General features: G+C 37.8%; 1 protein-coding gene across 3 annotated transcripts; it reads right to left on the reverse strand.

Annotated features, from left to right (window-relative positions):
- Positions 1 to 621: 621 nt before the first annotated feature.
- On the reverse strand, positions 622 to 24776 carry Sln (sarcolipin). 3 transcript variants are annotated; one of them, XM_047518749.1, is made up of 2 exons: positions 24586 to 24776; positions 622 to 1235 (listed from the first exon to the last, which is right to left on the reverse strand). In XM_047518749.1, exon 2 carries the CDS (start codon positions 1159 to 1161, stop codon positions 1066 to 1068), a length of 96 nt encoding a protein of 31 aa, XP_047374705.1. In that variant the 5' UTR covers positions 1162 to 1235; positions 24586 to 24776; the 3' UTR covers positions 622 to 1065. The 3 variants fall into 3 exon arrangements, with proteins under 3 accessions (XP_047374705.1, XP_047374703.1, XP_047374704.1); XM_047518747.1 differs by lacking the exon at positions 24586 to 24776 and adding an exon at positions 5147 to 5250; XM_047518748.1 differs by lacking the exon at positions 24586 to 24776 and adding an exon at positions 5169 to 5235.
- Between the last annotated feature and the right edge of the window lie 467 nt (positions 24777 to 25243).

Here is a 25243-nt window from a genome sequence, read left to right on the forward strand (position 1 = left end):
CAGAACTGACACAAGTAACAGATTTGATCTAATTCTAGCAACATGTTTAAGAAATGCCTGTTTCATGACTCTTTCATAAGCATATGTAATGTGTATCTTCCATTTTCCTTCTTTTATAATGGTAGTTATTGACTAGCTCCATTTGTATAAAGACAATAAACTGGAGTATGCTGCTATTAGGAAAATGACTTAGTTGTACCCAGTGGTAAATAGGGTAAATCGTTGTAAATATTTAAGAACCCTAAGGCAAATATGGAGATATTATAGGGTAGAACATACATTTCTTGTGAAATTCTAAGGATAAAACATAAGACTTCAAAGATATTTTGTGCTTTTAGTGAGCACTTCAGGTTCTGGTCCAGACCTCCTAGTGGAATGAACTTGCTCTCCCTCTGAACTTGGACTAGTTAAGAGAAGAGTTTGAGGAGCTCTGAACCAACAGGATTATGTGAAATGTGACACTCTAACTTGACTTGGTTTCAAATCCTCAGCAGTTGGAGCATCTTGGCTTATCTCAAATGCTAGAAATACTGTAGCATTTGTCACTTCAATCCCAGCCAAGGGTCAAATGCTGTATCACACATAGTAGCTAAAATAAATTCTGAAAGCTGTTTTCGTGGTTGACTTAACTTTATTCACATGATCACTGGAGAGGCTGACAAAGACTTCCTCTAACATATCTTCTGGAGGGTTGAATTAGAGTTTGGTTGCAGACAGTGTGGGTTGGAGAGATGTGTGGTGAGGCAGATCAGGGGCTTGTTATAACTCCATATCATCATGAATCCAGTTTAATTTTAACCTTGAGGCTTATCTAACACTTTTGCAGTAAGAGTTGGGGAATAAATCTAACGCTCACTGGCAAACACTTGGCAGCCCACAAGAGCAGCATCTTAGAGAACACAATCAATCCTAGTGCTGGGCATGTCAGGCATTGTGAGTGCAGGTCAGAGGTGCCACGGGATGCCAAGAATGGCCTCCCATGACAGTGATAGCAGTGGGACCTCAGGGTATGCAGCAGGCAGCTCCAGAGCATCTCAGTCAGTCCCAGGAGTCAGGCATGGCCTCTCAGTATTGATAGGACCTCACAAGGAGCCACATGAGGAGGACTGTAATCAGGACAACAGTGAAGTTGAGAAATAGCTCCTGGGTGGATCGCTCCATCCTCAGAGGGGCTGGATGAGATCTTCAGGCAGACTTCCAAGGGCACAGCAAGACCTCCGGCTTGTCCTCACCTCCTAACAGAAAGTAACAAAGAAAACACGGGGAGATGAACAAGTGTTCCTGGAAAACGATGCTCATTCTTTCCCAAAGGAAATAAAAGTGTTGTGGGAAAGGAAATGGTTTGGGGCTGAATTGTGTGCTCCCCTAAGTTCATATGTTGAAGTCCTAACCCCCAGTACCCAAGAATGTGATTGTATTTGAATAGGGTTTTTTGAAAGGTAATTAAGTTAAAATAAAGTTACTAATGTAATCCCTAATCCAATATGACTGGTGTCCTTATATGAAGAGGACATTAGGACAGACTCATACAGAGGGGAGATGATGTGAAAACACAGGTAGATGAAGGCCATCATCGAGCCAAGAGCAGTCTCAGAAGAAACCAACTCTGCCTATACCCTGCTCTCTACCATGTAGCCTCAGACTGTTTGACTAGAACCACCACTCTTCCCTGGGTCTCCAGCCTGCAAGCATATCCTGAAGATCTTGGATTTGCCACCTTTTCAACCACATGAGCCAATTCCTTAAACACACACACACACACACACACACACACACACACACACGTAGTTGTTGCTCTGAAGAACTCTGACTGATACAGAGAGCCTGGTTTTTCTGCCCACTGTGATGAAGACCAACACGTTTGATCTGATTTTTTTCCTCAGGTGATTGCATTGACACTTTTGATAAAATATAAAATATTACATTTTTCTCTCTTCAACTTCTGTGGGTGTATGCATGTATTCACTTTGCTAACTTAGAATATCACTAAGTAGGGGCATCAAAACTGAAAAATGTTCTAGTTTAGTATTGTTCTTGCTTTGGATAACATTCAGAAGTGAGATACCATAATCCTTCAGGTTTCAGGCTGCTATAGGTCTTCATCTAACCCTGGTGAAAGCACAAAGAAGTTTCAACAGCTGCATGGTTTTGTATAAGCCTACCCTGGGCACAGAGCCTACTGGGGTCAACCAAAAGTCCCTCGCATAATAAGTACTCAGTCCAAAGAGCAAGTGTTAACTTCATGGGTATTTCTATTTCAACAAATGCTTGTGCCAGCTATTTTTAGTTAGGCCCAGGATGTGCTTTGATTGTAAACATTTCAAAGACCTGGGATGGAACACATACAATGCAGTCAATCAAATTATTAGCTTCAGTGATGTAGTATAACTGGTACTTTGTTTATGCAATATAAATAAAATACAAGATTTCTATGTTAAGTAATTTTATGTAGATACATATATTTTAGATATTTTAGACCAAATTCTACTACAGAATGAAAAAGTTTAGGTGTAAAGGACATTCTGTTTGCTAAGGATGAGAGTACAAGGGACAGAAAGGTTTGCTAGCAAGATTTTGACCTGAATGGTATTTCTAACCATCTAACCTGACTTAATTATTAATAATATAGTATTGAACTCTATGTACTATATCATCAATAGATCAAATTATTAGCTATGTAAATTTCAGCTGCATAATCAAATTTCAAATTATGTTAGTATAACATATAGGTTCAAACCAGATGATTCCAACCAGTAGATTGTTGAATTGGGGTTTAAAATAGCCAATAATGATGGATCTATGTTTAATTTCCTATTTAATTCTTATCCATCTTTTGGCCTTCAGCATGAAGGAAATAGTAAATTGCCAATAAAAAACTTTACAAAGATTTGCTTGGAAAGAAAAGTAAACAGAAGACTAATGGATAAAGAAAGAACAGAGAATGTGTAAGAATGCACATAAGAGGAGAGGAGAGGAGGAAGGGAATGAGTTCAGCCAAGGAGCCAGAGGCAAAGGAATGAGAATCAAAGACAGATTCTTCCTTATGAACTTACTAATGAAATTAAATCCTGATCCAAATGTCCACATTTGGGGTAAGTTCTCAAGAAATTCAGAGATATAGCTAGGTGTGATGATGTGTGCCTATCCCAGCAACTCAGGAAGCTGAGGCAGGATGCTCACAAGTTCAAGGAGGATCACAAGTTCAAGGCCAGCCTCAGCAACTTAGGGAGACCTTCGGCAACTTGGCAAGACCTTGTCTCAAAATAAAATAAATAAATAGGATTGGGATGTGACTCAATGGTGACTCATCCACTGTACCTGCCCCCCTCAAAAAAAAATGAGAGAAGAAAAACAGGAAGTAAGAAAATATGAAACCCAGTTTATAATGATTAAAACAATCCAATTGAGGGAATTAATATAATAGCTCAATCTAACAAGCACATTTGATGGGAAAGTTGTTTTGCTTTAGTTTGAGCTGTTATATAAAGGGAATTATGGATAATAATCCAACAGGAATATACTCAGAAAATGAGAAAGATACTATTGGAAGTAGTTCCAACAGATGTTTGTGTTACCTGTACAACTAGGGCAACTATTATTGTGATTTTGTTAATTAGTTTTTAAAATTTGTTCTAATTGGTTATACATGACAGTAAAATGCATTTTGACACATTGTATGATTGTGATTTTGTCTTTGCCAATTAGAACTGAGAAACTGACTTTTAGAGAGATGTTGCTTGTGTAATGACTCTCAGGAAGTCAGAAGCAGAACTAAAAGCTGCAGACTAGAATTAACAGAATCATGATCACTCCTTCGATATATTACAAGAACAAATTATTATTGCAATTAACTGTCCTGGCTAAACAAAGTTAGTATAAATTTTCAACCACTATGGAAAATAATTTGACATTTTTTGAATTAAAGTGAAAAATGCTCTGTTCCTAATATCCAACAATTTCACTTCTACCCTCAGATGCTCAAGTACATACGTGCTGAGGTAAAAACACAAGAATGTTCACAACACTTTTCACAAGAACCCCAAACTGGATACATCTCACATGTTCAACAGTAGAGTGGATGATGAATTGTGGTATGTGCATAAATTTGAATGCTACAGAGCAAAGAAAATACAGGAACTACTAAGTTCCACACAATAAGATGAATGGCTCTCACAAGTATAATTGTTTGAACAAAAGAAGAATTTACAAAGGGAACATAGAATATGACTCCATTTAGATTAAGTGGGAAACAGGAATTTTAAAATATTGTTTAGGAATACAGATAGTAAAACTTTAAAGAAAATCAGGGACAAAACAATTTCAACATTTTAGGAGCAGAAGAAGGGTGATCAGGAATGGACTTCTTGGGTGTTGGCAATGACTTGTTTCTTGATGGAAGTTACATACATGTTACCTTATAATTATTGTTTAAACTGCATATGTTTACGTACTCCACATTTTTTTTCAATTTTCTCTGAATTGACAGGCTATCACGCTTCTCTCTCTACTGGGGTTCACTTCTTACTATTTATTGCATTTTGATGGCAACTTTCAATATTTGTTGTTTTGTGTATTTTTAAATGAATAAAACAAAAAGATTAAAGTGAGACTTTTCAAGGACCCCAATTCGATCAATTATCTGTGCCAAATGTAGGGAACACATTTTATTTTCACACATTTACTCCCTTTAAGAACAGACACCAAAGTTAGACAGAAATTCAGATGAGCAATGTTCTATTTTTCTGCTGTTGACACACCAAATGACTTTGACTTCATTTTAAACCATCCCTAGCATTAAGTCCATGTCTTATGATCCAAAGGGATCACCATATAGATGAACTGAACTCCACAAGGCTATGAATAAATTGTACAAGAAGCTTGGCATTGGTTTTCTTTCATTAGAAACTTTGAGAAGATGGAAGATAGTCTTTCTTCTATGAAATGAAGAAATTGTAAGAATATAAAGAAAATGCACAACAAAGAAAAGCAAGAACCAATAAGGTTCATTTTACACCTTAAGAAATACCATATACAAGGGGCATCATCTATTTCTTGAAGAAATAGAAGCACTCTTCTGCCTCCCTGTTTAGTAACTTGTGCACACACACACACCATCTGCTGAGCAGGAAATGCTGCTCAGGGTTACCTGAAGAGGGTCTAGGACACACCCTGGCTGCAGTAGACTTCTCCTTGCTCTCTCCCACTCAGGGCCCAACTCCTGCTCTTCTCCCAGGCTGTCTGGACTCCCCGACTTTGGGCAGGGCCTAAAGTAGTCTGAGGGAGGTGGCTCACTGTGACGTCAGTAGTGAAACATCTCAAAGGAACACCCTCCGAAGGTCTGAGGCTATTTGTGTTCAGGGGGACAAGGAAATGTGTTGACTAAGACCTTATTCCTTTGGTTGCCAATTTGTATTAACACCACATAAAACCTAAAACCTTCCGTTTCTAACTTTATAGTGTCATTTATGTGGATTTTTAATTTATCTTTTACTCCTTTATATCTCTAATACGTCTTTAAAACATTATAAACCAAGAGTAACAGGCTAATTTTAACAAATCGATGCTGCATTTGGCTCTTCTCCCCACTCAGCATGTGAAAGTGTGGAAATATGACTTCATTTCACCACCCACATCTTTATCTATCAGACAGATGAAGAGGTCTCTGCCTTGCACCCACACTGCCATGCCCCCACACACGCCAGAATTCCATAGGCACGCCTTCAAACTGACTCCAGTCCCAGCAGGGAAAGTTCTCCTCCATCACCTGCTGCACATAACTTCCCAGCTAAGCTGTATGCTCCAAGTTTACACATTCATCTACGGTTTCATCTGGAACAGCTGAGGAAGCCCTGGTTTGAATATCTCTGTCAGTAAACTAGCATGGCAGTGAACTCAGACAGTAACACTCAGTCATTGGGATAGATTGGGGGTGGAAGGGGAGCTGGCCAAAACAAAGCGAAGACAGGAGATATAGACTATATAGAGATATATAGAATATATCTGAAAGAAATAAAAGTATGTACTTTTCAAAAATAACCGCTGACTAAAATGAGTTTGCAATCAACAAATCAGATGTTTGCAAGTAAAAGGAACCTCTGAAATATTTAATTGGACTTAAAAGGAGATCAATTTAACCCTTTAAACATGACTCCAGAAATGGTGTTGCACAGTAAGTCCTTTCCCTATAGATAAAAGAATAAATTTCTCCTCTGAATTCCCACCTAGGGTCAATCAAAATAATGAAATCTCAGAAAGCATAAAAAAAAATTCTCTGTATAATTGTGTTCAGCCAAACCTGTTCCACCAGTCCTCATACCCCAGCTTCATTGCTAAAAGAAAAAGAAAGCCTTCCCATTCCATTTCTTCATTTCATGGATAATCTTAATACAGCATTCTGTCACCACTTGTCATGTAAAAAGATAGCTCACTGAAGTGACAGCGTACAACAATTATAGCGCAATCGAACATTGGCAGTCATTTGTTGCCATCTGGCAAACTCTTGAACATAGTCAGATTTCTGTCTTTTGCTTCTAAGCTCTTGCCAGATTGTTTCAAATACTGGGAATGTTTTCCTGGTCACCAAGCCACCCCTATCCCTCTTTAAAAAATAAATATATATATATATATATTTTTTTTAAGTTGTAAATGGACACAATGTATTTATTTATTTTTATGTGGTGCTGAGGATCAAACCCAGTGCTAGGCAAGTGCTCTACCACTGAGCCAAAACCCCAGTCCCCGTCTATTTCTTAACCACTCAAAACTATGTTTTTTGTCTAATTAAAAAGCAACATTAAAAAAAAGCAACATTTATTGTAGACTATTCAAAAATAAAAATTAAAAAATGAAAATAATAAAATATGAAAATTTTCAATTCTACTTATCTCACCCCCTCAAGGAGGAAAATTTTTATATTTTTTATTTATATATTTGAGCTGTGTAGACAAAAATCTCAAATTCCCGAGATATTTTTGGTAAAAGAATCTGACACTTGAAAAACTCTTTTTCCTTTTTGATTCGTTTAGAATCAAATTATTCATATTATACCATGTGTTGGTATTGGGTTTACAGGACTGGCATCTATTTTGTACATGCTAAAATACTGATTAGCGCTACAATATTTAAAATGTTAAAAAGACAGTGGGGAGATGTTAATTCATCATTGGAACTGCTAGCTGATACAGTCAATTTAGTTGAAATTGCTAATTTTGATGTAATGCAAGTGTTTGTTTTTTGTTTTTGTTTTCTCACTGAATTGATGAGTCAGCTAGTTTGTCTATCTGTTCATCTCAAGAGTATCTGAGATTGCACATTGACAAAGTCCCAGACTTTAGAAACTTCTGCCTGTCAGTGGTTTTTCTAGTGGGTTTAAACTCAGAATTCAGCTTGTCATTGGTTTGACTTAGTCTTGTGAAAATATGCAAGCCACCTAAAATCACCTGACAACTATTCAAAGGCCTCAAGGAAAGTTTAGCTCTAAGGATCTGCAGGTCCATTAAAAAAAAAAAAAAAAAAAAAAAAAATCAACACTTTGTGTTCATGTACAAGGCTGAGAATGACCAGGTTTCAAAACTCAGTGCCAAAGCAAATCCATCCCTTCCCATTAACCTTACTTCATTCTGCTGATACTTTCCTTCCTGTGAGCAATTACCGTGACTTAGCTGCACTGGTGCCATATCAACTTTCTTTCAAGGTGCCGTTCTGCCTGTCAGTAGGAGGACATACTAAATAATCTTTGACATTCTTTCTGTGCCTGTTCATCTACAACTAAGCCAAGGGCCACAAATGTCAAGAAAACAGCATGCATGTTGGCAGTGGCCTGACACTCTGACTGGCATTTATCTTTCCCACCACCATCATCATATGCATTTTCAGGTAAAATATTGCACCTCCCGAAACTCGGTGATAAGCTTTTGTGCTTGAGTAGTTGTTGAACTTGCTCGTTTAATTTGTTCCCCATATTCATCCACTTTTTAAGAACTGAAAGTCTCTGAATTCCGCAGTCCATGAAACAATGGGACAGTTCACCAGGACACCATGTAAGGTGCTAAGCTTTCTGCACATCGTGGTTGAGCCCTCTCACCCATGTTTTCACATCTAACTGCTCAAAAAAGAATGAAGTGGGTTTCTGCTCTTCTCTCTCACTGTCCCAAACACATGAGGGCAAGTTCAGAGAAAGAAGAGACTCTATCTCTTGAAGCTCCCTCCATGTCACTATCCACAATCATTGTGTAAGGCTACCCTTCTGAGTATAGGGAAAACCCAAGAAAAGGTCATGAAGGAGCTTGGGTGACCAGCCACAGAGTCTAAACAAAACTGCCAACTCAAATCTTTCTACACCATTTGGGGAAAACTGCCTTCATAAGGTCCCGTGTAGTAAAGAGGAAAGCCTAGGAACCTTAGAATCACAAAAACCTATGTCCGTATTCTGAATGTTCCACTTACTAAATGACATTAAGAATATTATCCTTTCTGAGTGTATTTCCCCATTTATACTATGGGAATACCAACAATGCTTTTAAAAAATTTGCACACAATCAGAATTCAATTGGTACTGTGTATAAAATCACTTGTTCCCTTCTACTACTATGATTTGGTGCAACTCAGGAGGCTGAAGCAGGAGAACTGCAAGTTCAAACCCCACACTCAGCAACTTAGCAAAATCCTGTCTCAAAATAAAAAATAAAAAAAAGGACTGAGGAGTAGCTTAGTGGTAGAGCACCCTAGTGTTCGATCCCAGTGCTGGAAAGGAAGAAAGAAAGAAAAAGAGAGAGAGAGAGAGAGAGAGAGAGAGAAAGAGAGAGAGAGAAAGAAAGGAAGGAAGGAAGGAGGAAAGAAAGAAAGAGAGAAGTACAGAATCTGCCAGACCCACAAATTAAATCATACTGAACTTCTTTTCTTTTATTTGTAACAATTAAAAATATATAAATAAATAAATGACAAGGAACTCCTTTCTCTAGCATAAGCACCAAACTTCTCTTTTCATTTATCATCAAAGGAGAATAGATTGAGAGTCACTTAGTGTAAAAATCATTTGAAGGAAGCACAGGCTTGAGGGGTGGTTAGCTACAGAGTCGAAGCAGGCATGCTTCCCTGACTTTTCCTTTCGCCGTCCATGTGCCCCTCATTCACTGCCCACTAATCCCACAGAGCGAGAAAGGTTAACTGCAAAAGACTGAAGTCACCACCTCCACCATTACTCCTGCAATTGTTCAACTGACATCAAGTTAGCACTACAGCATACAAAGTAGTGTTCTAGACACACAGGAAGTCATAATGACACAGAATAGGACCACTGCCCCCAAAAGAAGAAAGCTAAGAAAAGTTCATACCACTCACAATAGCCAAGTTATGGTATCAACCTAAGTGTCACAGATGAACGGACAAAAAATATATGGCATAGATGCACAAAGGAATACTATTAAGTCTTTAAAAAGAAAGAAATCCTATCATTTGTGACAACATGGATGGAACTGGAGAACATTATGCTAAGTAAAATAATCAGGAACAGAAAGATAAGTTCTGCATGTTCTCACTTATATGTGGAATCCAAAAATTGAACTCATAGAAGCAGAGAGAAGATGGTGGTTACAGAGGTGGCCAAGGACAGGGGGCAGTGGGGGTGGGGGCAAAGGGGGAGGTGAGGAGATGATGGTCAAATTGTACAGGATCAGCGAATGTTGTTGTTTGATCTCTTGCACAGTGTGTGAAGTGTAGTTAATAATGGTGTGTGTGCATTTCAAAATTGATAAGACCACAAAAAATAAGTATTTGAGTGATGAATATGTTCATTAGCTTGGTTAATTAACTTGCATTGTATTCATAAATCACAACATCACTTCATACTCCATAAATAGTTATAAATTGTCTATTTACAGTAAGATTTTTAAAAAATGAAGTGCACAGTAGGACACAAGACAGAACAAGACAACTGGTACAGAATGAAATTTTTTAAAATCTGTAGGAATTCCAGAATGAGAGAGACATCTTTCCCTTGAAATAACAAGAAAGCAGAGCAGCTTCCTAAAGAAAAGTAAAAATAAGGTCCTGAAGATGAAGCAGACTCATGGGCAATCAACTAGAAGGCTTGAACTGAGCCTCAAGAATGAGAAAAACAGTTCCCTAGGGCTAGAATAACAATAAATTATCATCATTATGATATCAACTAACAGTTAATAAATATGCATTGCCTTATTTAATACCTACTAGATCTCTGCTAGATAGGTATAACATCTGTTTCACAGAGGAGAAAACTCAGACTCAGCGATCTTGTGCCTTGACAAAGTCCAAAGAGTCAGTAAATGGCAGAGCTGAGATTTAAAGTCGCAGCTTTGGACTCAGCCCTGGACAACTAACCAGTCGTTACAGTGATAAAAGTATCCTCTAACCCAAAAGCCTCCACCTCTTTTTATGGTGCACTTTATTAATAAAAAATTTATCATGATCACCAACAGAAAATATGTGTATTTTTATAGAATATGTGTAGGTGCTACCATACTAATATTTTGTGTGTATCTTATAGTACACCAAAATAAACATTATTAAATATGAGATATGTTGCTAAATTGTATGGAATTCATTTCTAAAAAGGAAAAGAAATGAAAATTTTACACACCAGGAGAATCTTTTCCCCCATTTTGGAAACATACACTAAAACCTATGGCACTGAAAAATGAATTTCATACAATTTAGCTTGTGGTTACACACTGAATCATGGGAAGTGATCAATTAATCCTAGTTGAAAAGTAAATGCCATTATCTATATTATCCACTTGTGGCACATGTATAATTTTTATCTCACTAACTGAATTTTAGCTTCAAAGGCAGGGACAATCTCTCATTTCCCTAGCTGTGCACTGAATCAGTAAAGAAGCAAAATAGATGCTCTGAAATGCATAGCAAAGGTCAGGAGAGCCTCCATCACCTCTGAAAGGAAATGAATCAAGAAGATACACACAGGGTGGGGTTGTGACTCAGTGGTAGAGAGCTTACCCAGCATGCATGAGGCACTGGGTTCCACCCTCAACACCACATAAAAATAAACATATAAAATAAAGGTACCGTGTCCATCTGCAACTAAAAAATTTTTTAAAATTTAAAAAGAGAAGATGCGCATGACTCTGCAGCAGAGAGAGACCAGACAACGATTCCATAGCACATTACAGAAATGCTCTGTGTTCGTCCAGGTCCTGTACTGAATGCCAAAATCAGATTCCCATGCCAGATACATAGCAATCAACCAATGAACCCTGGAGGTTGAAATGGAGAAAATTTAATCAGCAAGGAACCAACCAAGAAGATACCACTGAGAAGGTTGGGAGGCACCAAATCCACCTGACCCCAGCAAGCTTGATTATGAGTTACAGAAGGGGAAGTCAGGGGATGCTGAGAGTTTCACACATTTTGATAAAATCAAAGTTTTCAGACTTCTTGGTGAGGGTAGACAACTGGTAGATCATTGAGCAATCTATAATTCTGCATATCCTGCTTGTAAATTACCCAGTATAAAAAAGATAAGAAGATTGTCCATTGATAATTACAAAACTGAAGAGAGGAATTGTGGTTAGCTTGACCAGAGGAAAGAAAAAAAAATGTACTTTTTTTTTTTTTTTTTTTTTTTACTTAACTAAGGAAGAAGAGTGGCTCAAGCCTCTTATAAGAGAACACATTTTATAATTTCATCACAGTCTTCTGAGAAGCAGATGCCAAGATGGAACTAAATGTGCCAAAGCAAAATATATTGGGAAATGTGACACTGAGATACAAGGGGAGTAAGGAAACTGAGAGAGTCATCAAACAGCACTGCAAGTTCATCCCCAAGAGGAGACTGGAAAGGGAAGGAAGGTCACAAGGAAGCAGGTAAAACACAAAGCAGCTCTCAGGAAAGTTTGACAAGCTGGCAGGAAACCTCAGGTCAATCACCTGTCAGAGTTGTTCCATATCTCCCAGGGATGAGTCAGCCTTAGTATCCCTCCTGTGCTGGATGGTCAACAGGGAGCAGCCTGATGGAAGTGTGCTTTCAGTGCAAACATCATAGTGACAGAGCACAGCTACTGGACCCACCTCAATACCTCGCAGTGGGATCTGAGTGGTGCATTGTCTGTCACTGCCTCCAGAATGACAAGCTACCCATTCAACTTCCCCTGCTGGCAGGAGAGAGGACCATGGGTCAAAATTCCAGAACTGTCTTTATTCTTTCACAATTTCAACAGTGTGTATGATGAATTGGAGAGAAACATTCTCCCTTCATATGTCATCTGACAGACTACACCATATCCATGGAACCAGCCAGCAATGTACTGACCTTCAGTTTAAGTGTTACAGAGCCCAGCAGAAGCAACCATACTGACAAGTACTAATATTAAGCTCTACAAGTGAGAAGAGCCAGAGCTAAGGAGCAAGAAAACAGTAGGCACTGTGTGGTAACTGGCCATACTTGTTCATGAGCACATGTGAGCCACCCCTGCAGTTGCTGGAAATAATCAGGAGGAACATTAGAGGGGTATGCAATCTTGCACAAGAGGTGGGAGCAAGAGCCAGAAATTTTTGTTTCTCCTATTTATAATAACCCATTTTAAGTCCTGTATTGTTGAGGTTACACCTGCTAACATTATTTGACTTGGAACCAGTTAAATTTCTTTTCTCTGGAACAAGTGTATTTCTGCTCTATAATAAGATTATGCACACAAATGGCTTTCTCTCAGCACATTAAACGTAGCTACAGGGAAAGGGGAGAGGAGAAGCTGCCAAAAATGTGTTTACTACTAGGCTAATACCATCTGCCCTCAAAACACTCCCAAATTTCAATTGGCTTTGTTATTTTTTTCTGATGGGAAGTAAGAATTCAGGAGTCCTTGAATGTGCTATTACTGAGCAGTTCAGGAAGATTCTAGTCAGACACGCCCACTTGAAACATTCTGTTCTTTAGTGAATTTGATCAATAGTATTTTCACTGAATCTCTTCTGAGAATCTGTCAGTCAGAATAACACAATTGCTATTTCAGCAACAATAATAAGGATCAGACAAAATTGCTTGTTGTTCCCTGTGAAAGAGTTCATTTGGCTTTAGCCTTTGGCTATTAACGAATAGAGAACAGAGTCATGAAGAATCACAAAAAATCCATCTCTGCTGTCTGTGAAGGTAATGAGAAAACTGAACTGCCTGGTTGCAGCAATGTGGAAGATTAGCTGGATGCAAGCTAGAGGCTGGGTTTCCCTTGGGATTAGGGATGTGCCATCTCAGAAGGCAATCTGGCACTTGATGGACAGGTTGGAGAGTAACCTAACCTTTTACAGTTTTACAGTAAGAGCAAATGTGAGGTTGCTAGAGCCAGTATTCTGGGAATTTGTGCACCTTATTTGGGAGAGGTAGTTCAGCCCTATTCTAGCTTACATTTCACAGGTTCTTGCCCCCATTTGCCAATGTAGAACAGAAAATCACACACAACCCTCAGGCCACTAGTTATATCTGTGTCTCCATGGAGATATACCTTTTGTGCTAACAAAAGCCAATTTTCAAACAGCCAAATTTTCTTCCTCTTCTCCTGTGCTGCTCCTTCTTTGCTGGATGTTACTGTGTTCCCCAGGCACTGACAGCAAACTTTCAGGCCTGCCATTCCCACTGAGGACCAACACATGCACCCGAACTCCCCCACGGTATCCTCTATGGACACTCACATCTGCCAAGAACCACCACAACTTACCTTGCCGACCCAGTGTCCTTCCTTTGACACCACCTGTGCTGGGTTCCATGCTTTTGACCATTGGAAGTACCAAAGTTACTCTTACTTCTGGAGCAAAATAGGAGGTGGGAGTGGGGAAATGGGTCTCCTTTTTGGTGAGCTGCACCCTGCTGAGAAGTATTGCATTAGTCAGGGTTCTCCAGAGAATCAGAACCAGTAGGACAGCGATAGATGTATAAGAGGGGATTTGTTTTGGGAACTGGCTTACAAGATTATGGGGGCCAAGGCATCTCACAATATGCCATCTACAACTGGAGAACCAGGAGAGCTGTTGTAATTCAGTCTGAGTCCAAAGGCCTGGAAACCACCAAAATCAATGGTGTAAGTCCCAGAGTCCAAAGGCTGGGGAACTGGAATGTCCAAAAACAGGAAAAGATAGGTGTCCCAGCTCAAGAAGAGAGACAATTTGCCCTTCCTCTACATTTTTGTTCCATTCAGGCCCTCAGTGGATTATAGATGCCCACTCACACTGATGGTGATCTTCTTACTCAGTCCACCTATTCAAAGGCTAATCTCTTCTAGAAACATTCACAGACTCACCCAGAAATGTTTTACCAGTTACCTGGGTATCCCTGAACCCAGTCAAACTGACACATAAAATTCACCATCACAAGAAATGAGCATTACTACCTAGCTCTCACTCCAGCATCTTCCCAGACATGAGTTCATAAGGAAGTTCATCCAGGGAATACATAGCAAGAAAGGTATGACTTTCCTTCTCTTAGAATGAATCCTCTCTCAGGAGACACCTAGGTTCACAGAGCAAATCAACTTCTCTCAGGCCTGCTCTTAATCTGTAAGACATCTACTGACAAACCTGGGACTATACACTAGACACACTTTACACTCCACTAAGGCCCCACTGCTTAACATCCCTGCACAGATTCTGCAGCATGTCATGGTTTCTATCAATGAATTTGAAGTCCAAGTATAAAGTGTTCTCTCTGAACTCCAGACAAAAAGCATATGTTTGTTTGTTTTACTTCAGTGGTTTCTTGTAGCTCCCAGATTAAGTTCTGAATCCTCTAAGGCAAAATTCTATGATGAATCCAGCTTCTAAACTCACTGGCCTTCCTCTCCCGTAATTCCAAACTGCGATTCCTCAAACTTGTCTCCATTTGCATTTACTATTCTCTCTGATTAGAACATTTTCCTTCATTTCCTCAACAGCTCCCATACTTGTTTCATGATTCGATGATTAACAAATGCACTTAATTCAAGTGCCAGAATCCCCAACTCTCAAGGCAAGGACAACTAGGTCTGCGTGACCTATGGAGCCTTATGCTCCACCGATTTCATCCTGTGGTCGGCCTTGGCCTTCTTGCCATCACCCCCTCCTTATGAACTGGATTCTGTCTCTCACCCCTTTAGACTCAATACCTTGTCATATAGTGAACACTATGAGGTAGGTACTCCATAACATTCTTTAGATAAATAGATGTGTGAATGTAAAGTGGTTAATAATTTTTAAACTCTGGGGAGTTATAGCAATTTTTTCCATGTCGGCAAGTGGTTTTAAAAATGAAATGTTCTAATCTCTCATCAGTTTAAGTTCAGATGTTTACAAGAGCTGTAGTAACTTGAACTACTCAGAATTTCTTGATCTAAGAATAGCATATTCTGGGCTTCCTACCACCAAGCAGGCCTGACAGCTGTTTATTCACTTGGCACATAATAGGTTTTAAAGGGATGGCTTTCTCTGCTGTTGAAGTTGAGCAGCAAGCAATGTAATTTGTTGTAGATTTTTTCCTTTTAGAAAATATTTAAATTTTGAAAAGCAAAAACTAATTAGAAAGCTCATACCATACACAGTTGCAGTTCTTAATGTTGTGGTCCTATTGCTTCAAGTCTTTCTTTAATAAATGAATTAAAATACTTTAGATAAAGGCAGGGTCCCATTGAACCACCTAGTCCAGTTCTGTGCTCCTTCCACCTCCCCATATAAGGACAGCCATTATGAGTTTGAGGCAATAATCCAACTTTCTATAATTAACCCTTTTAGACCTATCATCCAGATTATGCTAACCGGAGAGGTAGGTTTCGTTCTTTCTTCTCTGAAATAGTTTTTGTAAAATAGGTTTGGGGGTTTGTTTGTTGTTCATCTGGTTTTTGTTTTTGTACAACATTAAACTGTAAAGGGCCTCTGACCTTCTTGGAGCTTTGGAGGAAAATTTGACTACTCACATCATGATTTTTCATGGTTATAGGTCTTATTTAGTAGTCTTCCTATTTCCTCTCAAGTTAACTCTAGTATTTATTATATCACTAGATATATCCATTTAATAGATTATCCATTTAATTTCTGTAATTTTATTAGTGGTATCACTTTTCATTGTATTTGCCTAGACTCTTTTTAAGATCTGTCTTATCTATTGTTATGTTCCCCTTTTTAAAACTTTTCTTAATAAAAAGTTTTAAACACAAAAATATTGAAGAAAAATATAATGAACTCCAAGTTTCAATAATGATGAAAATTTTGCCAATCTTGTTACATTTATTTACATTTATCCTTATCCACCTCAATTTCTTTTCTTTTCTTTTCTTTTTTAAACCCCTTTCTTTCTTCCTTTTCTTTCCATCTGTCATTATTTCTTCTGGAGCTTTTTTTTTTTTTTTTTTGGTAGTGGTGATTGAACCCAGGGGCACTTTATCCCTGAGTTACATCCCCAGCCCTTTGCAGCCCTTTGCTTTTTTTTTTTTTTTTTTTTTTTTTTTAATCTCACTAGGTTGCTTAGGGCCTTGATAAGTTGCTGAGGCTGGTCTGGAACTTGCGATCCTCCTGCCTCAGCCTCCAGAGTCACTGGGATTATAAGAATGCACCACTGCACTGGGCTTCTTCTGGAATGTTTTAATGGAAACTCCAGAAATCATTATCATTAAATATGAATCTCTAATTAACAAAATTTTTAAACACAGCCACCACACCATTGTCTTACCTAACAAAATTAATAGTATTCTGAATTCTATTGAAGAGTTTATCTATATTCAAATTTCTCTGACAGTTTCAAAAATGTTTTTCCAATTTGTACAAATTGGGATTCAAACAAAATTCATACATTGTATTCAGTTAATGTCTTTATTCTCTAATAGTAGTGTATCTCTCTCTCTCCCTCCCTCCCTCCTTTATGCTATTCATTTGTCAGAGAAACAGGGCTAATATCCTGTATGGTGTCCACATTTTAGATTGGAAGTACACACTTTCCCTGTGATGTCATTTAACTTATTCCTTTATATTCTGTATCTCCCACAAAACACTAGTTAGATCTAAGTTCATCTAAACTGATGAGTAGATTCAGGCTCAATTTTTTTGGAAAGAATATTTCATAGTTGCTGCTGTACATGCTTTATTACATAAAATTGTAAGGCAGATAATGTGTGCTTTTGCAAGCTATGGTGTTACTAAGACTGATCAGTAAATTCTGATTGCTTTAGAAGCTGTAATAAACTGTTGCCCTGACTTATTATTTAATGGGAGTGGCAAACTAGTAACATTCTAATTATATCTCTAGATATAACATCTTAATTTTTATGCACTAAAATTCTTCCACAAAGCAGTCTCCTTTATCAAATTCTGTAGCGTTATCAAAAAAACATAGTTCAGACAGGAAGGCAGGAACCCCTTCTTATATCAATGTTCATGGCTGTTGTTGATACCCTGTCAACCTCCAGTGGTTCCAGTGGTTCATGGATTCTCTTGTGAACTAGAGGATTCTTCTATTTTTGCTGTTTTAATCGGTAATTAATGATTAATTTTTTCTGCTGCTCAAATTTGTTCCATTTTAGGCCAGTAGAACCTTGAAAATGGTTTTTCTGCCTTCTTTTTTTTTTTTTTTTTTTTTTTGGTAGTGCGTATTGAATGCAGGGGCACTCGACCACGGAGCCACATCCTCACACTATTTTGCATTTTATTTATAGACAGGGTCTCACTGAGTTGCTTAGCACCTCGCTTTTGCTGAAGCTGGCTTTGAACTCAAGATCCACTTGTCTCAGCCTCCCCAGCCACTGGGATTACAGGTGTGAGCCACCCTGCCGGGTTCTGGCTTCCTTCAGACATGACTCCTCCCACTTTCATTTTTAAAATTAGTTATTGAAGGAAATAGTGAAAAATACACTTGCATGAACTAAAAAGCAGGAAAATTAAACCTGATTTTCTGACCTTGAGCATGCTTAATATTGCTATATAAACAATTGTGATAATAACTGTGTCATCATAGTGACTTCTAATATTTTCAAAATGTGATTTCTTGAGACTTGAGCACTTGAGACTCACAAAATTCATATAGGAATAAATACAGCTTATATTATTATCTCCATTTTTCAAATTAAAAAAAGGAAAGGTAAATGTACCACACAACTGGTTATATGGACAACCCAAAATGAACTTTACTTTTTGTATATGACAGTAGTATTTATGGTCTTTCAAAAATACAGATTCTTGTAGCTCAGTGGTAGAATGCTTACCTAAAATGTATGAGGCCCTGGGTTCATTTTCCAGTACTTAAAAAAATTAGATTCCAAATCAAGTGCTCATTTTCACTAAATGTATATTAAATCCTATCTACAAATATTTGAAAAATAGTAATAAAAATTATGTGTTCAGTCTATAGGTTGACTGGTATGAATATAGATTCACAAGCTTTATCAGAAACTCCATGACACCCAGGTATCAACCCAATCTGTGACATTCATGGAATAGCTTCAGTCCATTAAAATTTTACCAACAATATGACATCATGAAACTGCCCTTGAACTTCTCAAAAGTTAGCATATCCTTGAATAACTGGATTATGATAGAATCCAAAATGGATCATTCAGGGGGAAGGTCAGTATATTCTACTAATGTCTAGAAAATAATAAATCTGAAATAAAACTAAACTAAAAAGAAGAGATATGTGAGACAGCAATGGTGATTTGACCATTCCTCTTCCAAGACTGATAAATTCTCACTTCAACTATTTACTGAAAGATATTAGAAAAGCTATTTTTTCCCAAAGAAACCTGCCCTGAACTCATTACAGAAAAGAATACTTTGCTGACAAGGGCTAGCATTGTCTTTTATGAATATTTTACATGGTTATCATAGATTGAAACATGGTCTTATTATCACATTTTTTAAACTAGCAGAATAAATATAATAACTAGCTAGAATAATCTCCATGAAAACCTGTTAATAAAATGAATAACCCTCTTCTCTCTTTAAGAATAAGACAGAGATAAAATAATTTTGTTATTATTCATCACAATTAACACTTTATTTAAATTGAACTAACTTCTAATTACAAAAGTAATATTTGCAAGTTTTGGAAAAGGGAAGAAATGTTAGAAGGAAAAATTGAGTATAAAATGGCATTGTAAGCCATTATTAATACTTTGTCACTTATCTTCCAGTCTCCAAAAAACACTTAGACTTTTCATTTCTAAGAATATAATGTCTAATACTCAGAACAAATGAAAAAAGGCATGCCAGAGGAAAAGTCATCAATTAGTTGTGGTCCCCGTGGAAAGAGGTTGGAGGTGGAGGAAGGAAGTTTCACTTCTGACTTGATAACTCCTAAACTACATGTATGCTTTACTAAATAAAATTAAACTCAGTAATAAAACTATATAGTGAGGACTAAAAAGGAAAACTCTGTTCCCTTTATTTTTAGCCTTGTTAAATTATTCTTACTGTCTTAAATTTGCATAGATTTGTAGCACTGGAGGTAAATTGAGATTACTTTGTCCATTCTCTGTTTTATAAATGAGAAAATTAAAGCCAAGTCAAATAACTAGACAGCAAGGCCACACCTCTAATTCCTTGACCTTAATGTTACAGATTAATATTAATTTACTTTGAATAGTTAAAAGGCATGTACATTTTACTGATACACTTTTACTTTAGTCTGAGTGTAACATATGTGGTATTCTCCCTCATTAAGATATTTTACCCAACAGACTAATCCAAACTAATTCTATCTTGTTATTCCCTTTTTTATGCATTCTGTTCCTTTCCTTTCTAGCACTTACCATGATTTTTAATTATATATTACTTGTGCTTATTCATTGTCCTCTTATTTATTGTCTCTCATTGAAGGCATATCTTATACATGTCCCATTCTCCTCTCTAAACTCAGCACCTAAGACATGTCCCATATGCAGTACCAAACCTAGTTCTCAGTGTGGTCATTGGGAGTTGTCTCCTAATGCACTATCAGGATCTCATTCTTCACTTCAGCCCATTAAATCCAGTTCTCAGTTTTGTTATATATTTGCAATTTGCAAATTTTTTTAGGAGAAGGGAAAGAAAGGTTAAAAAAAATACACTCAGTGCCTAGCACAGTGCCTGATGTGCAATGGGTGCTGGGTAACATGCAGCCAGAGGGTCATAAAGATATTGACTGATGTACTTTACTTATTGTCCTTTCATGGGCACCCAAATTACCTCAACTTGTTGGCATTTACCGTGTTCTAGAATTTAGACAATGTAAAATTGTTTTATATGTTTATGTACTTTAAACATATAGATGAGCTATGCTGTTATATCTGTCCTAGACTAAGGCTGAGAGAGATTGGGAAATGTCAAATGGTCAGAAATTTAGCGCTGTGATTTGGTTATGGTTAGTTCCTCAGATGCTCATGTGCTGGAAGTTTGGTCCCCATATAATACATTGAAAGGTGGCAGGTAGATGTTGGCGTGGATGTGGGGGAAAAGGCACACTTTTACGTTGCTGGTAGAGTTGCAAATTGGTACAACCACTCTGTAAAGCAGTGTGGAAAATCCTCAGAGAACTTAGAATGGACCCACCATTTGACCCAGTTATCCCACTCCTCGGTTTATACCCAAAGGACTTAAAATTAACATACTACAGTAATGCAGTCACATCAATGTTTATAGCAGTTCAATTCATAATAGCTAGATTGTGGAACCAACCTAGATGCCCTTCAACAGATGAATGGATAAAGAAACTCTGGTATATATACATAATGGAATATTATTCAGCCATAAAGAAGAATAATATTATGGCATTTGCAAATAAATGGATGGAATTGGAGAATATCATACTAAGTGAAATAAGCCAATCCCAAAAAACCAAAGGCTGAATGTTTTCCCTGATAAGTGGATGATGATATATAATGGGGGTGGGGTGTGGGGAATGAGAGAAGAATGCAGGAACTTTAGGTTATGTGGAAGGAAATGAGAGGGAAGGGGGTATGAAAAATGGTGAAATGAGACAGACATCATTACCCTATGTACATGTATGATTACATGAATGTTATGAATCTACATAATGCACAACCATAGAAAAGAAATTATGTACCCCATTTGTGTAAAATGAATCAAAATGCAGTCTGTAAAAAATAAAAATAAATAAATAAATAAACACAAAGAAAGGTGGCAGGGCTTCTAGAAGGTGAAGCCCAGTAGGTGATTGGTCACGACTCATCCTGGTAAAGGAAGAAAGTTAATTCTCTCAGGAATCGATTAGGTCTCTCAAGAGCAGGTTGTTATAGTGAGTTAGGCTAGCCTCTCCCTGGTCTCTTGCTTCCACTCTCACCACGTGATCTCTTCTGCACACACCACTCACTTTTTACTTCAGTTCCTGTCATAATGCCATCTGCCCTCCCCGGAGAATCTGAGCCATAGGGCCCTCCGCAGATGCCGGCATCATGCTGTTTGGACCCTTTAGCCACAAGAATTGTGAGACAGATATATCTCTTTTCTTCATAGAGTATCCAACCTCAGCTATTTTGTTATAGCAACCACTGAAATGGTCTAAGACATGTAGCAAGTAACAGACACAGAGTTCAATCTCAGGTTTGATACTAGGGTCTAAGATCTGCACCATTTTGCTATGGCTTGCTACTGTCCTGGTTCAGTTGAGTTTGAGATTCAATAATAGGAATAGTTTCTCTTTACCCTCAACTTAAATGTTTTTTTCTTGAGCTTCTGAGTTAGTATACTAATAATAGCAGATTAAACAAATATTTCTAATTTTAGTCCCTAAAAACCCCCTAAAATGATAGATGATTTTTTTTTTTTTTTTTTTTTTTTTTTTTTTTGGTGCCTTGGATTGAACCCAGGGACACTTAACCTCTGAGCTACATTCCCAGACCTTTTTAGTTTTATTTTGAGATAGGGTCTCCCTGTTACTTAGGGCCTCACTAACTTGGCAAGGATGACTTTAGAACGTCTGATCCTCCTACCTCAGCCTCCCAAACTGTTGGGATTACAGGTGTGCACCACCGTGCCAGGCAGTAGGTGATTTTTTTTAAGGCATAAAGTCATGAGGACAAGGAGAACTGAAAGAGAAAGCAGCAAACTTGGAAGCAATAAAGCAAAAGGACAGGTATAACTGATTTAGCAAAGCTAAGAGAGCTGAATCCTGAACTGGTGGTTGGTAACTGAGAGCCTACCAGATTCACACTGGTGGCAGTTGGGAGGAAGCAATGCAGGGTTAAAATAAGAAGTAATTGAAATGTTGTAAAGAAATTGTTAGGTTCAAGATTCCTCTTCTGACCCTAACTTTAACAAGCAAAAGACCAGAGTTTTATTCTCAGGAGAGTCTCTGGACTCTGTAGGCACACTTGAAGGCAGAATTGTGGTTTTAGAAGAATGTGCCCTATGTTGATGTTTTAGTTAACCTTGGACCATACATATAATGCTGGTCCCATAAGATTATAATGGAGCTGGAAAACTCCTATTGCCTAGTGATGCAGAAACCAGGGAACACTGCAGTGTAAGGTATTACTCACATGTTTGTGGGGATGCTGGTGTAAACGAGACTCCTGCACTGCCGGTCTGTGATATCTGTATATCACAGACAATTACTTACAGTACATGATACTTGATGATGGTAAACAACTGTTATGGGTTCGTGTATTTATGATGCTATATTTTTTGTTATTTGAGTGTAATCCTTCAACTTCTAAATAATGTGCTATAAAATAATATGATTACGCCAACAGCAGCTTCATACCTCATTGTACTAAGTTGCTTGATACGATCAAGATGCCATGTAGGACAGAATTACACCATCTAGGTTTCTATCAGTAGACTCTATGATACTTGCACAACAATGTAATCCTAACGATGAATTTCTCAGAATAGAGCCCCATTGTTAAATGATGAGCCCACTTTCCTCTCAGCCCTCTTCTCCCACTCAACTCTCAGAAGAGTGGAAGCTGGGCCTCCACTTGAGCTATAAGCAGATTGGGAGAACCTGAGTGGCCCAGTGGAATTTTCCGAAAGAAACAGCCCCAACAGCTAATCAAATACAGAAACAAAGTTAAGCCTCACTCATGAACTCAGAGAGTCTTAGAAATTTTCAGTCCTACACACTTAAATATTAGCAGAAAATAAGGAAGTCCAAAATAAGGAGAAGAAAAGCAATTTGTGGGAAACAGAAATCACAGTGAGAAGAAGACATCAGATTGTTTTCTAACTTCTTGTGAGCAACATTGAAAAATAAAAGGTAATGAAGAAATCACTTCAAAAGTCTGAAGGAAAACTGTACGTAATTTGGAATTCTATGCCCAGGCAACTATTTAATCAAGTGAAAGGGTAGAATAAAGATTCTTTCAGGTACTCTTGAGTTCAAACAATGCACCTCCAATGGATTCAGCCCCCAAGGAGGTTGGCCATGAAAAAAGACATGAGAGCCAAGAAACAGGGGAGGCCAAAGGAATCCCAAGATGATAGTGAATGGACATCTGTGTACCTGGAACAAAGGGCAACCAGTGCAGATTGGAATAGGTCAGAAGACAGTAAGGGATGCCATTAGGGAAATGCAAACCACTAAGAAACCTGGTGCATCCAAAACCTTAAGGAGGCATTTAGAGCATCGGTGGAGCTCAGGGTTGAATGAGTGACAGGTACATAGAAAAGTCAAAAAAACACACAAAAAGATGGCAGTTTTCATCCCCAGAGAAAAAAAAAATTAAAATTTGTTCAGGAAAGGAGAAAGGACTAGTTTATCTAATTGCTCAACTATGAAAAACATTTACATGTTACAAAAGTAAATGCTGAATAATAAGCTCAACAAAATTAAAATATTATTTTATTGGGATATTGAGGAAAAGTTGTAAAGAGAAATAACTTCTTCTTACCATAGTGAGAAATCAGTAAAATGTCTGAAACTAAAAATTCAATGACTAATACAAATATTCTATATGAAAATATGTGTAAAGTCTGTCTCTTCCTCTAGAGACGGGCCACATTCTCCCTTGTATGTGTCTCTACTTTCCTGAATAAATCTTTTTGTCTCTGAAAAAAATAAAATTTAAAAATGCATAAATGTGGAATGAATAAGTTAAGAGCAATTATATAATATATATGAAATGAATGAACCAAAAGGAGAAGGTGGTTATCAGGGTACAAAATTGGAGTGAGTGGAGAAGGGCTGCTGTTTATTATAAAGCTATTATTCTCTTTAAAATATTACACATATAAATGAAAAATCAAAACCAATAACTTTTTAAAAACTTAAAGAAATATTTTAAATGGTAAAATATGTCCTCTTCCACCTCCTCATCCTCAAATTATAAACCTCATGACAGCCCCTGCAACCAGTCAGCTGAAGGAGAGGGTTTAAATTGTTTTAAATATCAAGTTGACTCAGGTAAATAGAAGAACACAGACAAGAAAAAAGCTCATTTCCTTTCTAGCACTCCACATGAATTCAAAATTTCTGCAAGTCGAAATTCTGGTTTTGCCACAAAATGACCCCTTTAATGATTTATTTTTCACCTTCATGTAACCCTGTATTTTTTTTCTACTGATCTTCTCCATAAAAGCTCTGCATAATGGCGAATGTGGATTTATGAGACTTCCTCCAGCCTTTATTCCATTTTTATGTTTTCTTACCTTGTTATTTCCCTTGGCAGATGCATGCAAGGGGTGTCCAGTCAAAGACAGCTCTCAGCCAAATTGTGGCCTGAGACAGATGGTGAGGCCCAGTCCACGCCTTGGGGCAATCAGATTACATTTCCAAGATGTTCTCATATAACAGCTGTGTTCCTTTGATCAAAACACTGAGAAACACAAGCCTTCACGTCTTCCTCGGCACAAAACCAGTCAGGGCTCTATTTTCCTGGATCAAGTAGAGGCATGTCAACTTCACATAGACTTCCTATGCAGCACATATCCAGGTCCTGGAAGAGTTGTAGAGGCACCACATAACTTGGGTCATCAGTGCAGGAGGACCTCTGCAGGGGGCGGGAGGGGCTCCAGGAGGCTTGCTTCCCTACCTGCACTCTCAGTACCTGCAATGGTAGTGGGCACATAGCAGGGTTTCCATAAATATTTGTTAAATGAATTATTGAATAAATATGCTACTTCTCTGTCTGGCTTGCACTTTACTTTTCTCAGATTGACACATTGCTGTTCATCTCAAGATCTAGTTCATCTAGGTCTTGTAGAGTTCACTTTATAGAGTTTTCCTTGACCCATCCAAACTTTTCTCTTCATATATCTGCATTTTGAACAGATTTTTGTTACTTGTTCTTGTAACACAGTACTGCAG

This window comes from Sciurus carolinensis, chromosome 11, assembly GCF_902686445.1.
Source record: "Sciurus carolinensis chromosome 11, mSciCar1.2, whole genome shotgun sequence".
In the NCBI taxonomy this organism is placed as follows: Eukaryota; Metazoa; Chordata; class Mammalia; order Rodentia; family Sciuridae; genus Sciurus; species Sciurus carolinensis.

What these genes read in the sequence shown, in the direction of transcription:
- Sln (XM_047518749.1), bottom strand. Translation starts at nt 1,161, where the DNA reads ATGGAGCGATCCACCCAGGAGCTATTTCTCAACTTCACTGTTGTCCTG.